At 45.4% G+C, this 12,208-nt stretch overlaps 1 protein-coding gene across 1 annotated transcript; it reads left to right on the forward strand.

The window, feature by feature from the left end:
- The first annotated feature begins 387 nt into the window (after nt 1–387).
- Nucleotides 388–7,046, forward strand: LOC109757116 (glucose-6-phosphate 1-dehydrogenase, cytoplasmic isoform). The gene is made up of 16 exons (XM_020315952.4): nt 388–678; nt 1,829–2,037; nt 2,404–2,489; nt 2,907–2,955; nt 3,029–3,209; nt 3,466–3,623; nt 3,704–3,772; nt 4,054–4,112; nt 4,524–4,560; nt 4,959–5,030; nt 5,174–5,321; nt 5,426–5,521; nt 6,105–6,175; nt 6,299–6,414; nt 6,564–6,609; nt 6,703–7,046. Exons 2-16 carry the CDS (start codon nt 1,867–1,869, stop codon nt 6,871–6,873), a joined length of 1,530 nt encoding a protein of 509 aa, XP_020171541.1. The 5' UTR covers nt 388–678; nt 1,829–1,866; the 3' UTR covers nt 6,874–7,046.
- The last annotated feature ends 5,162 nt before the right edge of the window (nt 7,047–12,208 follow it).

Here is a 12,208-nt window from a genome sequence, read left to right on the forward strand (position 1 = left end):
CTAAGGTTCTTGCTTGAAAATCATTATTTGTTGCTATTGAAAGTGCATGCACACTCTTATCTCTCAGTGGTGCCTGATGACACCATACATATCTCACCAAATGCCGCCACTATTTCTTAAGTCCGGGGATATGGTTTTTGTTCATTTCCGCTTTATACACGGGGACCATTTGCTAATCATGCTAAACTTTATCAAATCTCCAAAAGGAACAATCGAAGTCTAGAAGCAAGAGCCGCACAGGCGCACAAACAATTTTATTTTCTATATATAAATAAATGGTGCAGTATACAGTAATCAACGGACGGGGACAATCGACAACTTTTTCCTTGCCGTTACCGCGCCTCCTTTTCACATAAGCCCCCTCTGAAGTCCTGAAAATTCGCACTGTCAGATACACGTACGCTCCGCGGTTGGTGGCACAGCACAGAGCACGCAGCCCCCCTGCCCAGGCCGAAAGACGGGTAGGTAGTGGACAGGTGAGGCGAAAGCGGGAGGCGGCCGAGGTGACGCCGTCGTGGGTGGGTATAAATGGCGGAGCTGCCAATCCCACCACAGTCGGCAAGGAAGGAAGGAGCCACCCCCCTCCCCATTCCTACCCACCCAGCATCTCGGCAGTAACTCTCCTCCCTCCCACGCGGCGCGCCCGCTCGCCGCGCGCGCGAATCTCGGTCGCAACTGGTCAGTGATCCATCTCCAACCCCCGGCCGCCGTCAATTCTTCTCGCTTGTCTCTCGTGGGAGAGTCTCTCCTGTTTGCTTCCGCGAGTAGTTCCGAGGTTTCTCGATCGGTGGCGTGGCGCGGCTCGTCGCAGTCCGTCTTGCTCTGCTACGCTCTGCCTGCCCTGTTCTGGCAAGGATTTTCGGGAGGTTTTTGGTGGGTTGGGTCGCCGTCTTGTGCGCGCTTTTCTTCGGTTATTTCCAGATTCTCTCCGCAAACCGCGCCGTGTTTCTGTCCGTGAGATTTTTCGGCGTTGGATCTCGTACTCGTGATGCCTACCGCGGCGATGGAGATGTTCTTGTCGCTCCCAGATTTCTCTTTCTCTTTGAGGATCTCTCCCATTCAATGGCGAGAGTTGTGGTCAAGCTTAAGCCTGGTGTAACGGGGTTCCTTCGCTCTGGAGTACTACTAGTATTTAGGAACTGCACGTTTTTTCTGTTTCGGATGTTTCGCCGGGCCTTCTTTCTGCCGGAAAGCGGTTTGGTGTGTTGCGATGAATCAGAGAATGTTGTTTTGGTTTCCTGTTTCAGTTCAGTTCTGCTGCTAGAATTACTTACTGTTTTCACCGCAAGTAAGTTTTGCAAGATCAAACTCCGGACTCAACCACGGGCTTATTTTCCTTGATAGCTGTGCAAATTGGACTTGAGTTGTGTACAGTAGTTGTATGACTGATTTCAGCGTCTTTAAGGTTGCGATCGGTGTAATCCTTAATGGTACATGTTGGTTGTTGGTTTCTTAAATTTAGATGAGGTCGTCAAACACTGCTATGTTGATCTTAGATGCATAACGGTTTCAGTGTTTCTTGACTGTTGGAGAGATAAGCTGAGATCACTCTGTTATCAGAAGAGTGAGGTAGACCGAGCATTACAAATAGTTCAGGGGAAATGCGATTTTGGATCTAGCCATATGCAATTTCTGTTTCCAGCTTTTAAGGGCAACAATAGTATAAATTGGCAATGCATCGGATAAGCCAAACAAAGCGAAACATTCATACGTTCTGCTAGCTAATTTTGTCTGATATTGAATCTTCCATTTCGATGAGTGCCATGACAATTGTTAGGCTAAGTTCAGATAATCTTACCATTTAACCATATCTTCCTCACTTGGTTAGGTGTACTGTTGAAGGAAGGAAAAATCATCCTATTTGTCATGGCGGGAACTGACTCCTCGGCGTCATCGAGACAAAGCAGTTTCAACTCATTAGCAAAGGACCTAGAACTTCCTTTGGAGCAAGGGTGCCTCACCATCGTTGTACTTGGGGCTTCTGGAGATCTTGCCAAGAAGAAAACGTTCCCGGCACTCTACCACCTTTTTGAGCAGGTGATGTGACAATAACTAGCTGTTCTTATGCAATTTGCAAAACCTATTGTTAGAGGGAATGTACATTGAGTTGAGGCATTCCAGAAAAAGGAATAATTGGTATTCACTGAACACAAGTATAAGTGCAAACAGCTGTAACCATTTTTGTTCCTGGATATGAATTAAATGTTTTAGGAGTTAATCCGGACTGGTGGAAAACTATGGTTTAAGATTCTACTTATTCAACAACAACCTGTGTTAACACCATTTGCAAATACATAAACGTAGTCTTTACTTGCGTGCTATTTCTGCACAGTTTCTGTTATATAAACTGTACCTTTTAGGTCAGTTGAAATATCTATTTACTTTAATTGCTATGTGTTACAGGGGTTCTTACAATCTGGTGAAGTGCATATAGTGGGGTATGCGAGAACAAATCTTTCTGATGATGGGTTGAGAGGGCGCATCCGTGCGTAAGTTTCTGATGGCTGGAATTAATTCTATGGTTGCCTAACATAGAATTTGTGTTTGTTGTGCAAAAAACCTCCTTACTTTCCATAGTAAAACATTATTTAGAAGAAGGCTCTTGGCTCTATTGTGTCCTCGAAAAAATGACTCCAGGTTTTTACATCATGCTGTTGCATTTAAACACTTCTAGCATCTTTTAAGCATACGTGCATCTGTATCCACCGTAATTTTGCATACTAGGACGGATGTCTACCAAATTAGACTTTATTCCTGTATTTAAGCACGGATACTGTTGATCTGCGATATGCTATATGAACTGAGATGGTGGTTTCTTGAAACTGACAAAGCATGTTCGTATACTCACCGAACTTCAACCATCATGTTAGCATGTCTTGACGGTTTATCTTTACAAAAAATTACAGATACCTTAAAGGAGCCTCAGAGGAACATGTTTCAGAATTCTTGCAATTGGTAAGTTGTTGTATATAACTACTCATAATTCCTTGTGCAACATGCATTTCATTGTGGTTAATATGTATTGCAGATAAAATATGTCAGTGGTTCCTATGACAGTGGAGAAGGTTTTGAAAAACTGAACAAGGAAATATCAGATTATGAGATGTCAAACAACTCAGGAAGCTCCCGTAGGCTCTTTTATTTGGCATTGCCTCCATCTGTCTACCCTTCAGTGTGCAAAATGATCCGAACATATTGCATGAGTCCAAGTAAGTTTCTTTTCTATGCTTTCTCAGAAGCTTTATCTTCATCAGGACCCTTTTCCTTTGCTTTATTTTATAGGGTAATAAATGCATACGTTTTTATTTAGCACTTCCAGCTGTGCAGTAGTGACGAGGACATGATCATCTGGTTTCTACCTGCTGTTACTTCAGCTCAGAAAAAAAAAAACAGAACTACACGCTACTGTGCTAAATTGCACTGTTACTTTTGTCAATTTGATAAACGTTAACGTTGTGTCTGTAGCTTCTCGCTTTGGATGGACTAGAGTAATTGTTGAGAAGCCCTTTGGAAGGGACCTGGACTCTGCAGAAGAATTGAGTTCCCAACTTGGGGAGCTATTCGAGGAAGATCAACTCTACAGGATTGACCACTACTTGGGAAAAGAGTTGGTCCAAAACTTGGTAATGTTTATAAATTTAATCAGATATTTCTATTTTTCTAGCATTGGGCTAATTCGTTTTGAACTAATAACATTTCACAGCTTGTGCTTCGTTTTGCGAACCGTTTGTTCTTACCACTTTGGAACCGTGACAATGTTGATAATATACAGGTATGCTTGTTTTACGTTGTCTTGTTAGCACTTAGGAGTTAGAAGTAGGTAATTTACAAAGTTACAATTGCTTACGCAAGAAATGCATAACCTGCAGTTACTGCACCATGTATGAATGTATTTTATGTGGGTTATTGCATAAGATTTTCCTGCTTATAATTTATTTTATCTTTTTGAATTGAACTGACATTCATGACCCCCACATAAACAAGAAGTTGTGCGGCAGCTACAAAGTAGGAATTTAATAATAGCTTCAGTCTGTAACGTATCCAATATTACAGATTGTATTCAGGGAGGACTTCGGAACTGATGGACGTGGAGGATATTTTGATCAATATGGGTAAGTAGAAACATCACATTTTATTAATAAGTTGTCTAATACAAAATTGTACCCTTTGTTCCATAATATGAAATCATGCCCTTATAAGCATATTGACCTCGTAAAATATCTGGTAAGCAAGGTTTACATATTTTAGATATGTCACAGGTCCTAGATTCCTAGTTGGTCCTTATTGATCAACATGTTCATTTTTGTATTTGAAAGTGAGAATGGTGTATTTGGCTTTATTTTAGAATTTTGTAGAGTTCAACATTGTAAGTTATTAGATTATAATTTTACAGCAACCAAATCACTCATTACTGAATTGTAGTAAAATTCAGTATGCTTATATCATCCTTAACTATTGGGATTTTACTTGCATATCTTCATTATTTAGCATAGAAGTACCTAACCTCCCTCTTGTTACTGCAGAATCATCCGTGATATCATTCAGAACCATTTGTTGCAGGTAAAAACTATAAGATTCCATACGATATTATTTCGTCATTTTATCATGGGCTTTAGTATTTTGTCTTGATTTGAGACAGATAAACACTTTATGTTATATAACTTGTATACATGTAAGGCTGCGTTTGCCATTGCTGTGGATTATGATATTCCAGCTTATCCAACTAGCTTTTTACTACTTTTGTAAACTTATCTCTAGTTCCATGGCTATTTTTTGGCAGCAGATTATTAAATATTCAGCACAGCTTCATTGTATTTAACAATGACGGGCACAGCTTTCATGCTGAATCAAATATGGCTTAACTAATAAACTAATAAACTATTGTAGAACTCTTTGTAGAGTACAAATGTTCTTAGGCATTGAACAGCCCACTAATAAATTATTGCTACCTTTTGCAGGTTTTCTGTTTGGTTGCAATGGAAAAGCCTGTATCTCTTAAGCCTGAGCACATTAGAGATGAGAAAGTCAAGGTTCTTATCTCCCTCTACCCTCCGCACGCTACTACTATAGTGCAGATCTGTTAGTTACAACAAACTAGTGTATCAGAGTACACATCTTATGTTTTTCATTCTAGTTAGTCCTAACCAAAATCAATTTCCTTTGTTAATGTCAGGTTCTGCAATCCGTGAACCCGATAAAGGACGAAGAGGTAGTCCTTGGACAATATCAGGGCTACAAGGATGACCCTACAGTGCCAGATGACTCTAATACCCCAACGTTTGCATCTATTGTACTTAGGGTACACAATGAAAGATGGGAAGGTATGTCTTTTAACCAGCATTTCTTCTTTGACTTGATATGCCTTTGTTCTGGATTATAGTATCTTCAGTTTTGGTATTAACTCCCAAATATTCATATCCAACAGGTGTTCCTTTCATTCTTAAAGCTGGTAAAGCATTAAACTCAAGAAAAGCAGAAATTCGTGTGCAGTTCAAGGATGTTCCCGGTGACATTTTTAAATGTATGTACTCCGAAGTTAATTCATGGTGCACTGAATTCTGTGTGCATACAAAGTCACTACCTAATCCAGTGTTTTCAATACTACTACAAAATATGAACGAATGCCCTTACATTATCTAGGCAGACTAGGCAGTAGAAAACTAGAAGAGCACTTCCATAAGTTTGATACCTCCACATCTGAAACAAGAAACTACTATGTGAAGTTCCACTGACAGTACACAAAATAGTCAAAACTGGTCCATGCACAGAAATCCATGAAAACACACAACTGGATAAACAACACAAGAGTGTTTGGCTGTCCACTAACATAGTATGTAATGCTTTACTTGTCTAAAGTTTAGTTACACTATATATCATATTTTGTAAGCTTGCCCTACCCTACCATGGCATGTTACTTGTAGTAGATTTGCTAGGGTGTAAGATTAAGATGACTCTTTGGCCACGTTTTAGGTTAGTGTCTTGTTGAATGCCTCTCCTGTTGATGCATTTTTGCTATCAATATTTGTGTGCTCTGTTTGTTGTTCTTTCTTTATGTCCAAGTCATAATTTGAGATCTAATGACAACTAAATTTAACATGTTGAAGGTAAGAAGCAGGGAAGAAATGAGTTTGTCATACGCCTCCAGCCATCAGAAGCCATGTACATGAAACTAACTGTAAGTCCAGCTACTTGTGTATGAGTAATGTCTCATTCTGTTTTTCTGCAGTAAAATTTTCTGACATGTTGAGCAGAACAGAGCCCCTAATATAATTTATTGATTTTACATGAATTCGTGCAGGTGAAGAAACCTGGATTGGAAATGGCTACTGAACAGAGTGAACTTGATCTGTCATATGGGATGCGTTACCAAGATGTCAAAATTCCAGAGGCATACGAGCGCCTCATTTTGGATACGTATGTACCATCCTTCCCTAATTTATGTTGCTTCTTGAAAGAGAAATTTGTTCAGTCCTAAAATCAGTAAATCATGCATACATACAGTTTTACATACCCATGTCCTTTATAATGGTAACTCGGACTGATGGGCATACATGTTTCCACAGAATAAGAGGAGACCAGCAACACTTTGTGCGCCGAGATGAGCTGAAGGTTTGTTTCCATTCTGTCACTGACATTGTATCTGGTTGAATGGAACTCTTCTACTTTCCGTTCTGCCACTGACGTCGTATCTGGTTGTTTCAGGCTGCCTGGCAGATCTTCACTCCCTTGTTGCACGACATCGACGCTGGCAAGCTGAAGGCTGTTTCATACAAGCCTGGCAGCCGAGGCCCCAAGGAAGCTGATGAACTGAGTGAGAAGGTTGGGTACATGCAGACCCACGGTTACATCTGGATACCACCCACCCTTGCATAGAGTGCCTCCCTCGATCCTTGTAGGTTTGTTTAGCTAGGAAGAGTGAAAGTATCACGGATAAAAATCTTACGAATTTTAGCTGTACTGCGGTTTACCTGGCGTTGTAATAACGGATCTGTTCGACGGAGTATACCTCACCACGGTGTGAAATAAAAAATGGAGTGTTTCAATCATTGTTTATAAGACGGTTAGGCAACCTAAGGCGAGCACCACCTAGTTTGGCAACAAAGTTTTTAGAAAACCGTGGTAATTGTTTAATTGAAAACCAACGGTATTTTGATGTGTGGCCAAGGAATACTACAGTTTCTTTAAACCATGTTTTTTTCTCAGTTTTACTAAAACTATCGGGTGTTTGGGTGGTGTTCTTATACTACAGTTTTGACCAGATTATAAGGCACGATGACAGATGAAACTAACTCATCAGCTAACTAAAGGAGCTACATGACCGGACTAATTAGCGTCTGCTAACAGGTCAGCACATCCGCATCTCTGTGCACGTCACGTACTGTACGAGTGCAACCCAGCTGGGGCAAAACTCTTTGTGCATGTATGTGCACCGCTTGTAATCAATCGGCTAGCTAGCCAGCCTGCTGCGTACCGATGAATCGATCTACTCCATGCTTGAGACATGTGCTACTCGCTCCAAAGTAATCGGCAACCAACGAGTCGATAAAAGTGTGCAAGATCACTACAAATAATTAGTGCTGCATTCCCATCCACCGGTGCCATCTCAAATGTATATGCCGCCCGGCAGCGTTGCAACTTGCAATCACTAGAAGGACTTGGGACACCGGTTAACAGAAGGTGGTCTTAACAGAAGGTAATCTTAACCGACTTGCCTATTAATTAGGAGATAGAATAAGAGTCGCTAACAAGATAACGAAAAGAGGCAAAATAGTAGTGATCCATGCATCTGATTTAAAAAAAAACGAGGCAAAAGACTTACCATTTTCATTGATTAAGAAGAAGAAAATCGCTCGGTTAATTGACGAAAAACCAGGCTAAAACCAATACAACACAACCCACATGACATTGGCACCACCGGCCAACCTGGCCACCGACATGGAACAGAAACCACGACGGCACATGCCAACGGATGGCCACACGCGTAAGCAACCGACAGCTCCGACTTTGACGATGAGCAACACAAGGGAAATATGCAGGGCTTGCGCCGACCGTGCCTTCCGCAAACGACCACCGAATGCCTGTAATCATCACCACCTGGACTCGCTCCAACGCAGTTCCGACTTCAAAGCAACCAGCAACCACGGAAGAGTACCTCAGACACGCCGGGAAGAACAGACTACCGAAGACCACGCCGTGACCCAAGCTCCTCTCAACGCCATCATCGTTGCCAAACAGAAACCGTCGCCCCGCCTCAGCAAACCACACGACGAAGATGCCGCTTTCCACGACAAAGATGCCGTATCCACCTGTCTCCTAGTCGTAGCCAGCTCCGAGACGATGCCCCCAAGGAGGAGAAAGATGCGAAGACGCCACCATCGCCCGATCCAGTGGGTCTGAGGTTTCCCTCCGGATCCAAAGCCGTGGGGAGGAGGAGCACCTCCACGACGACACTTCCAAGAAAGATCACGACACCCGCGGACGCCGCCGTCGCTGGCTCCGGTGAAGACGGAGCAAGGATTTCTCCCGGAGATGTGTTGACCACCTGCCACCACCGACCGCCGCCAACAAACCACAACTCCTGTCGAGGCCGACCTCACTCTCGCCACGGGATCCCACAATACACCACGACCAGACACGCACCACCCCCTAGCCGAAGCCGCCGTGCACCACCGCGGCCACCACCACCGCAACAACCAACACCACATAGCGAAAAGCAGCACCAGATCGAGGAAACAACTCGCACCCGATCCACATCTGAGCCGTGAGCGAAGCAGCAGAGCAGACGAGCAGGTCCACCGCCTGCAGCACACCTCGTGCTCCAGAGCTACAAATCCGCTACGCCCAGCTGGTTCCCGCGCCCGACACACGCCAGCCGTCGCTGCGCCCGACCCTCGATCCGCACCCCACGCGCACATCCGAAGCCGAGCGCCGCCGCACGCACGCACACCGTCCACGCTGGGAGCCCGGACCGGGGCCGCCGCCCCAGCGCCCCACCCTCTACCGCCGGACGCGGCCATCCCGCGCCAGCTTCGCGCGTCGGCCCGCACATGGCCGTGCTACGCGCCACCTCGCTCCTCCCGGTGCAGCAGAGCACCGGCGCCACCCCAAGCCGCTGCCCGCCCGGTGCGCCCCGCCGAGCAGCGCGCCTCCACAAGGCCGGCCGTCCCGCACCGCCCGAACGTCTCGTGGGGAGGGAAGAGTCCCGTCGCCGCCGACGCACGCACGGGCTTTGCCTGGCGGCGGCGAGGGAGGGGAGAGGCGAGGTGGGGGTGGCGGCGGCAGGGATCTAGGTTGCGCCGGAGCCTCTCTTGGGAGCGGCACGGGGCTCTTATGCATATGTGTTGGAAATATGCCCTAGAGGCAATAATAAAATGGTTATTATTGTATTTCCTTGTTCATGATAATTGTCTATTATTCATGCTATAATTGTATTAACTGGAAACCGTAATACATGTGTGAATACATAGACCACAACATGTCCCTAGTAAGCCTCTAGTTGACTAGCTCGTTGATCAATAGATGGTTATGGTTTCCCGACCATGGACATTGGATGTCATTGATAACGGGATCACATCATTAGGAGAATGATGTGATGGACAAGACCCAATCCTAAACATAGCACAAGATCGTGTAGTTCGTTTGCTAGAGCTTTTCTAATGCCAAGTATCATTTCCTTAGACCATGAGATTGTGCAACTCCCGGATACAGTAGGAGTGCTTTGGGTGTATCAAACGTCACAACGTAACTGGGTGACTATAAAGGTGCACTACAGGTATCTCCGAAAGTGTCTGTTGAGTTGGCACGAATCGAGACTGGGATTTGTCATTCCGTATGACGGAGAGGTATCTCTGGGCCCACTCGGTAATGCATCATCATAATGAGCTCAACGTGACTAAGGAGTTAGCCACGGGATCATGCGTTACGGAACGAGTAAAGAGACTTGCCGATAACAAGATTGAACGAGGTATGGGGATACCGACGATCGAATCTCGGGCAAGTAACATACCGATAGACAAAGGGAATTGAATACGGGATTGATTGAATCCCCGACATCGTGGTTCATCCGATGAGATCATCGTGGAACATGTGGGAGCCAACATGGGTATCCAGATCCCGCTGTTGGTTATTGGCCGGAGAACGTCTCGGTCATGTCTGCATGGTTCCCGAACCCGTAGGGTCTACACACTTAAGGTTCGGTGACGCTAGAGTTGTTATGGGAAATAGTATGTGGTTACCGAAGGTTGTTCAGAGTCCCGGATGAGATCCCGGACGTGACGAGGAACTCCGGAATGGCCCGGAGGTGAAGATCGATATATTGGACGAAGGGTATTGGAGTCCGGAATTGTTCTGGGAGTACCGGGTGACGACCAGCGTGACCAAAAGGTGTTTCGGAGGCCCCGACAAGCGTTGGGGGGCCTGATGGGCCAAGGGGAGGTGGCACATCAGCCCACTAAGGGGCTGTGTGCCCCTCCCACCCCATCTCACGTAACATGGAGAGGTGGGGGCGCCTTCCCTAGGGCAGCCACCCCTTCCGGCTTGGGGGGCAAGTTTCCTAGGGGTGGGGCCGCCCAAACCCATCTAGGGTTTCCCCTGTGGCCGCCACCCCTCCCCCAGGGAACCCTAGGGTGCCTCCTCCACCCCCTTCCCCCTATATATAGTGAGGGAGATAGAGGGCAGCCGCCCCCTTCCCTGGCGCAGCCCCTTCCCCTCTCCAACACCTCCTCTCCTCTGTAGTGCTTAGCGAAGCTCTGCCGGAGAACCACGAGCTCCATCGCCACCATGCCGTCGTGCTGCTAGAGTTCTCCCTCAACTTCTCCTCTCCCCTTGCTGGATCAAGAAGGAGGAGATGTCCCCGGGCTGTACGTGTGTTGAACGCGGAGGCGCCGTCCGTTCGGCGCTAGATCGGATCTTCCGCGATTTGAATCGCCGCGAGTACGACTCCATCAACCGCGTTCTTGTAACGCTTCCGCTTAGCAATCTTCAAGGGTATGAAGATGCACTCCCTCTCTCTCATTGCTAGCATCTCCTGGATTGATCTTGGTGACACGTAGGAATTTTTTTGAATTATTACTACGTTCCCCAACAATATGATCTTATCTCAACGTAGACAGAAACGTCAAGTGTGCTCTCTTCAATGACTTCTCTCACTTCTGTTTAAAAAAAAAGAGGTCCGGACCACTTTTTTAGATACTGCAAAAAACCCACAGTTTTTTTGTGTACTGCAGTTTCTAAAACTTCTGTTTTTGTTTCATCGAACACCTCAAAGTATGTAATACCAAAGTTTTTTCAAAAACCACAATATTTCCTGAAACTGCAAAAGTACTTTGTAAACAAATGCACCCTAAGCGTCTAAAACAGCATATTTCTAAGACGTATTGCTGCCAGGGTGCCTAGCCTAAACGATGCCTAAGCTTCTAAAGCAGGACGCCTTAAAAGCAATTGTTTTGATCATTGTTCACTCTAGTATGCTCTTTTTTTAATAAAGACACCCAAAGGGCACTGTCGGCGTCAAAACCGGCAGATCTCGGGTAGGGGGTCCCAAGCTGTGTGTCATGGATCGATGGGTAACAGGAGACAGGGGACACAATGTTTACCCAGGTTCGGACCCTCTTAATGGAGGTAATACCCTACTTCCTGCTTGATTGATCTTGATGAATATAGAGATTACAAGAGTTGATCTACCTCGAGATCATATGTTGTGGTCTAAAACCTAAGGGTATGATGAATAATATCATAATGATCTAGCATATCCCTATCGACTAGCCCGGCTTCGGCTTATATAATATGCCAGAGGCCTAGGATAACAAGAGTCCTAGTCGAATACGTCGGTGGAGAGGAGTCCTTGTCTTGATAACCAAGTCTTGTGGAATCTTCCTCGTGTATACATAGGCTGTACGAACTGGCCCATGAGTAAACGACCATGGGGGTCCTCGGCCCAATCCAACTGATCGGGAGACGACGTGGTGAGTACCCCCTAGTCCAGGACACCGTCAGTAGCCCCCTAAACCGGTCTTCAAGTTGGGGACACTCCTCGGTTCTTCCGAACTGTTCTTCGTCTTCTGTCGTCGGTCTTGAAAACTGGTTCAACAAATCTTCGCATCTTCTATCTTGAGGATTGCCGAGCTAAATCTGAAGATCTCACACGTCGGGTATCCGAGGAGCCCTTTAAGTCTTCGGCCTTTATCAATGCCTTGTTATTTTTATGCCA

This window comes from Aegilops tauschii, chromosome 2, assembly GCF_002575655.3.
Source record: "Aegilops tauschii subsp. strangulata cultivar AL8/78 chromosome 2, Aet v6.0, whole genome shotgun sequence".
Classification (NCBI taxonomy): Eukaryota; Viridiplantae; Streptophyta; class Magnoliopsida; order Poales; family Poaceae; genus Aegilops; species Aegilops tauschii.

Bases quoted from the DNA above. Each gene is read 5' to 3' on its own strand.
- LOC109757116 (XM_020315952.4), top strand. From the start codon at position 1,867: ATGGCGGGAACTGACTCCTCGGCGTCATCGAGACAAAGCAGTTTCAAC. The intron at 4,561-4,958 runs GTAAAAACTATA...TACCTTTTGCAG, and splicing joins TTCAGAACCATTTGTTGCAG to GTTTTCTGTTTGGTTGCAAT. The intron at 5,322-5,425 runs GTATGTCTTTTA...CATATCCAACAG, and splicing joins ACACAATGAAAGATGGGAAG to GTGTTCCTTTCATTCTTAAA.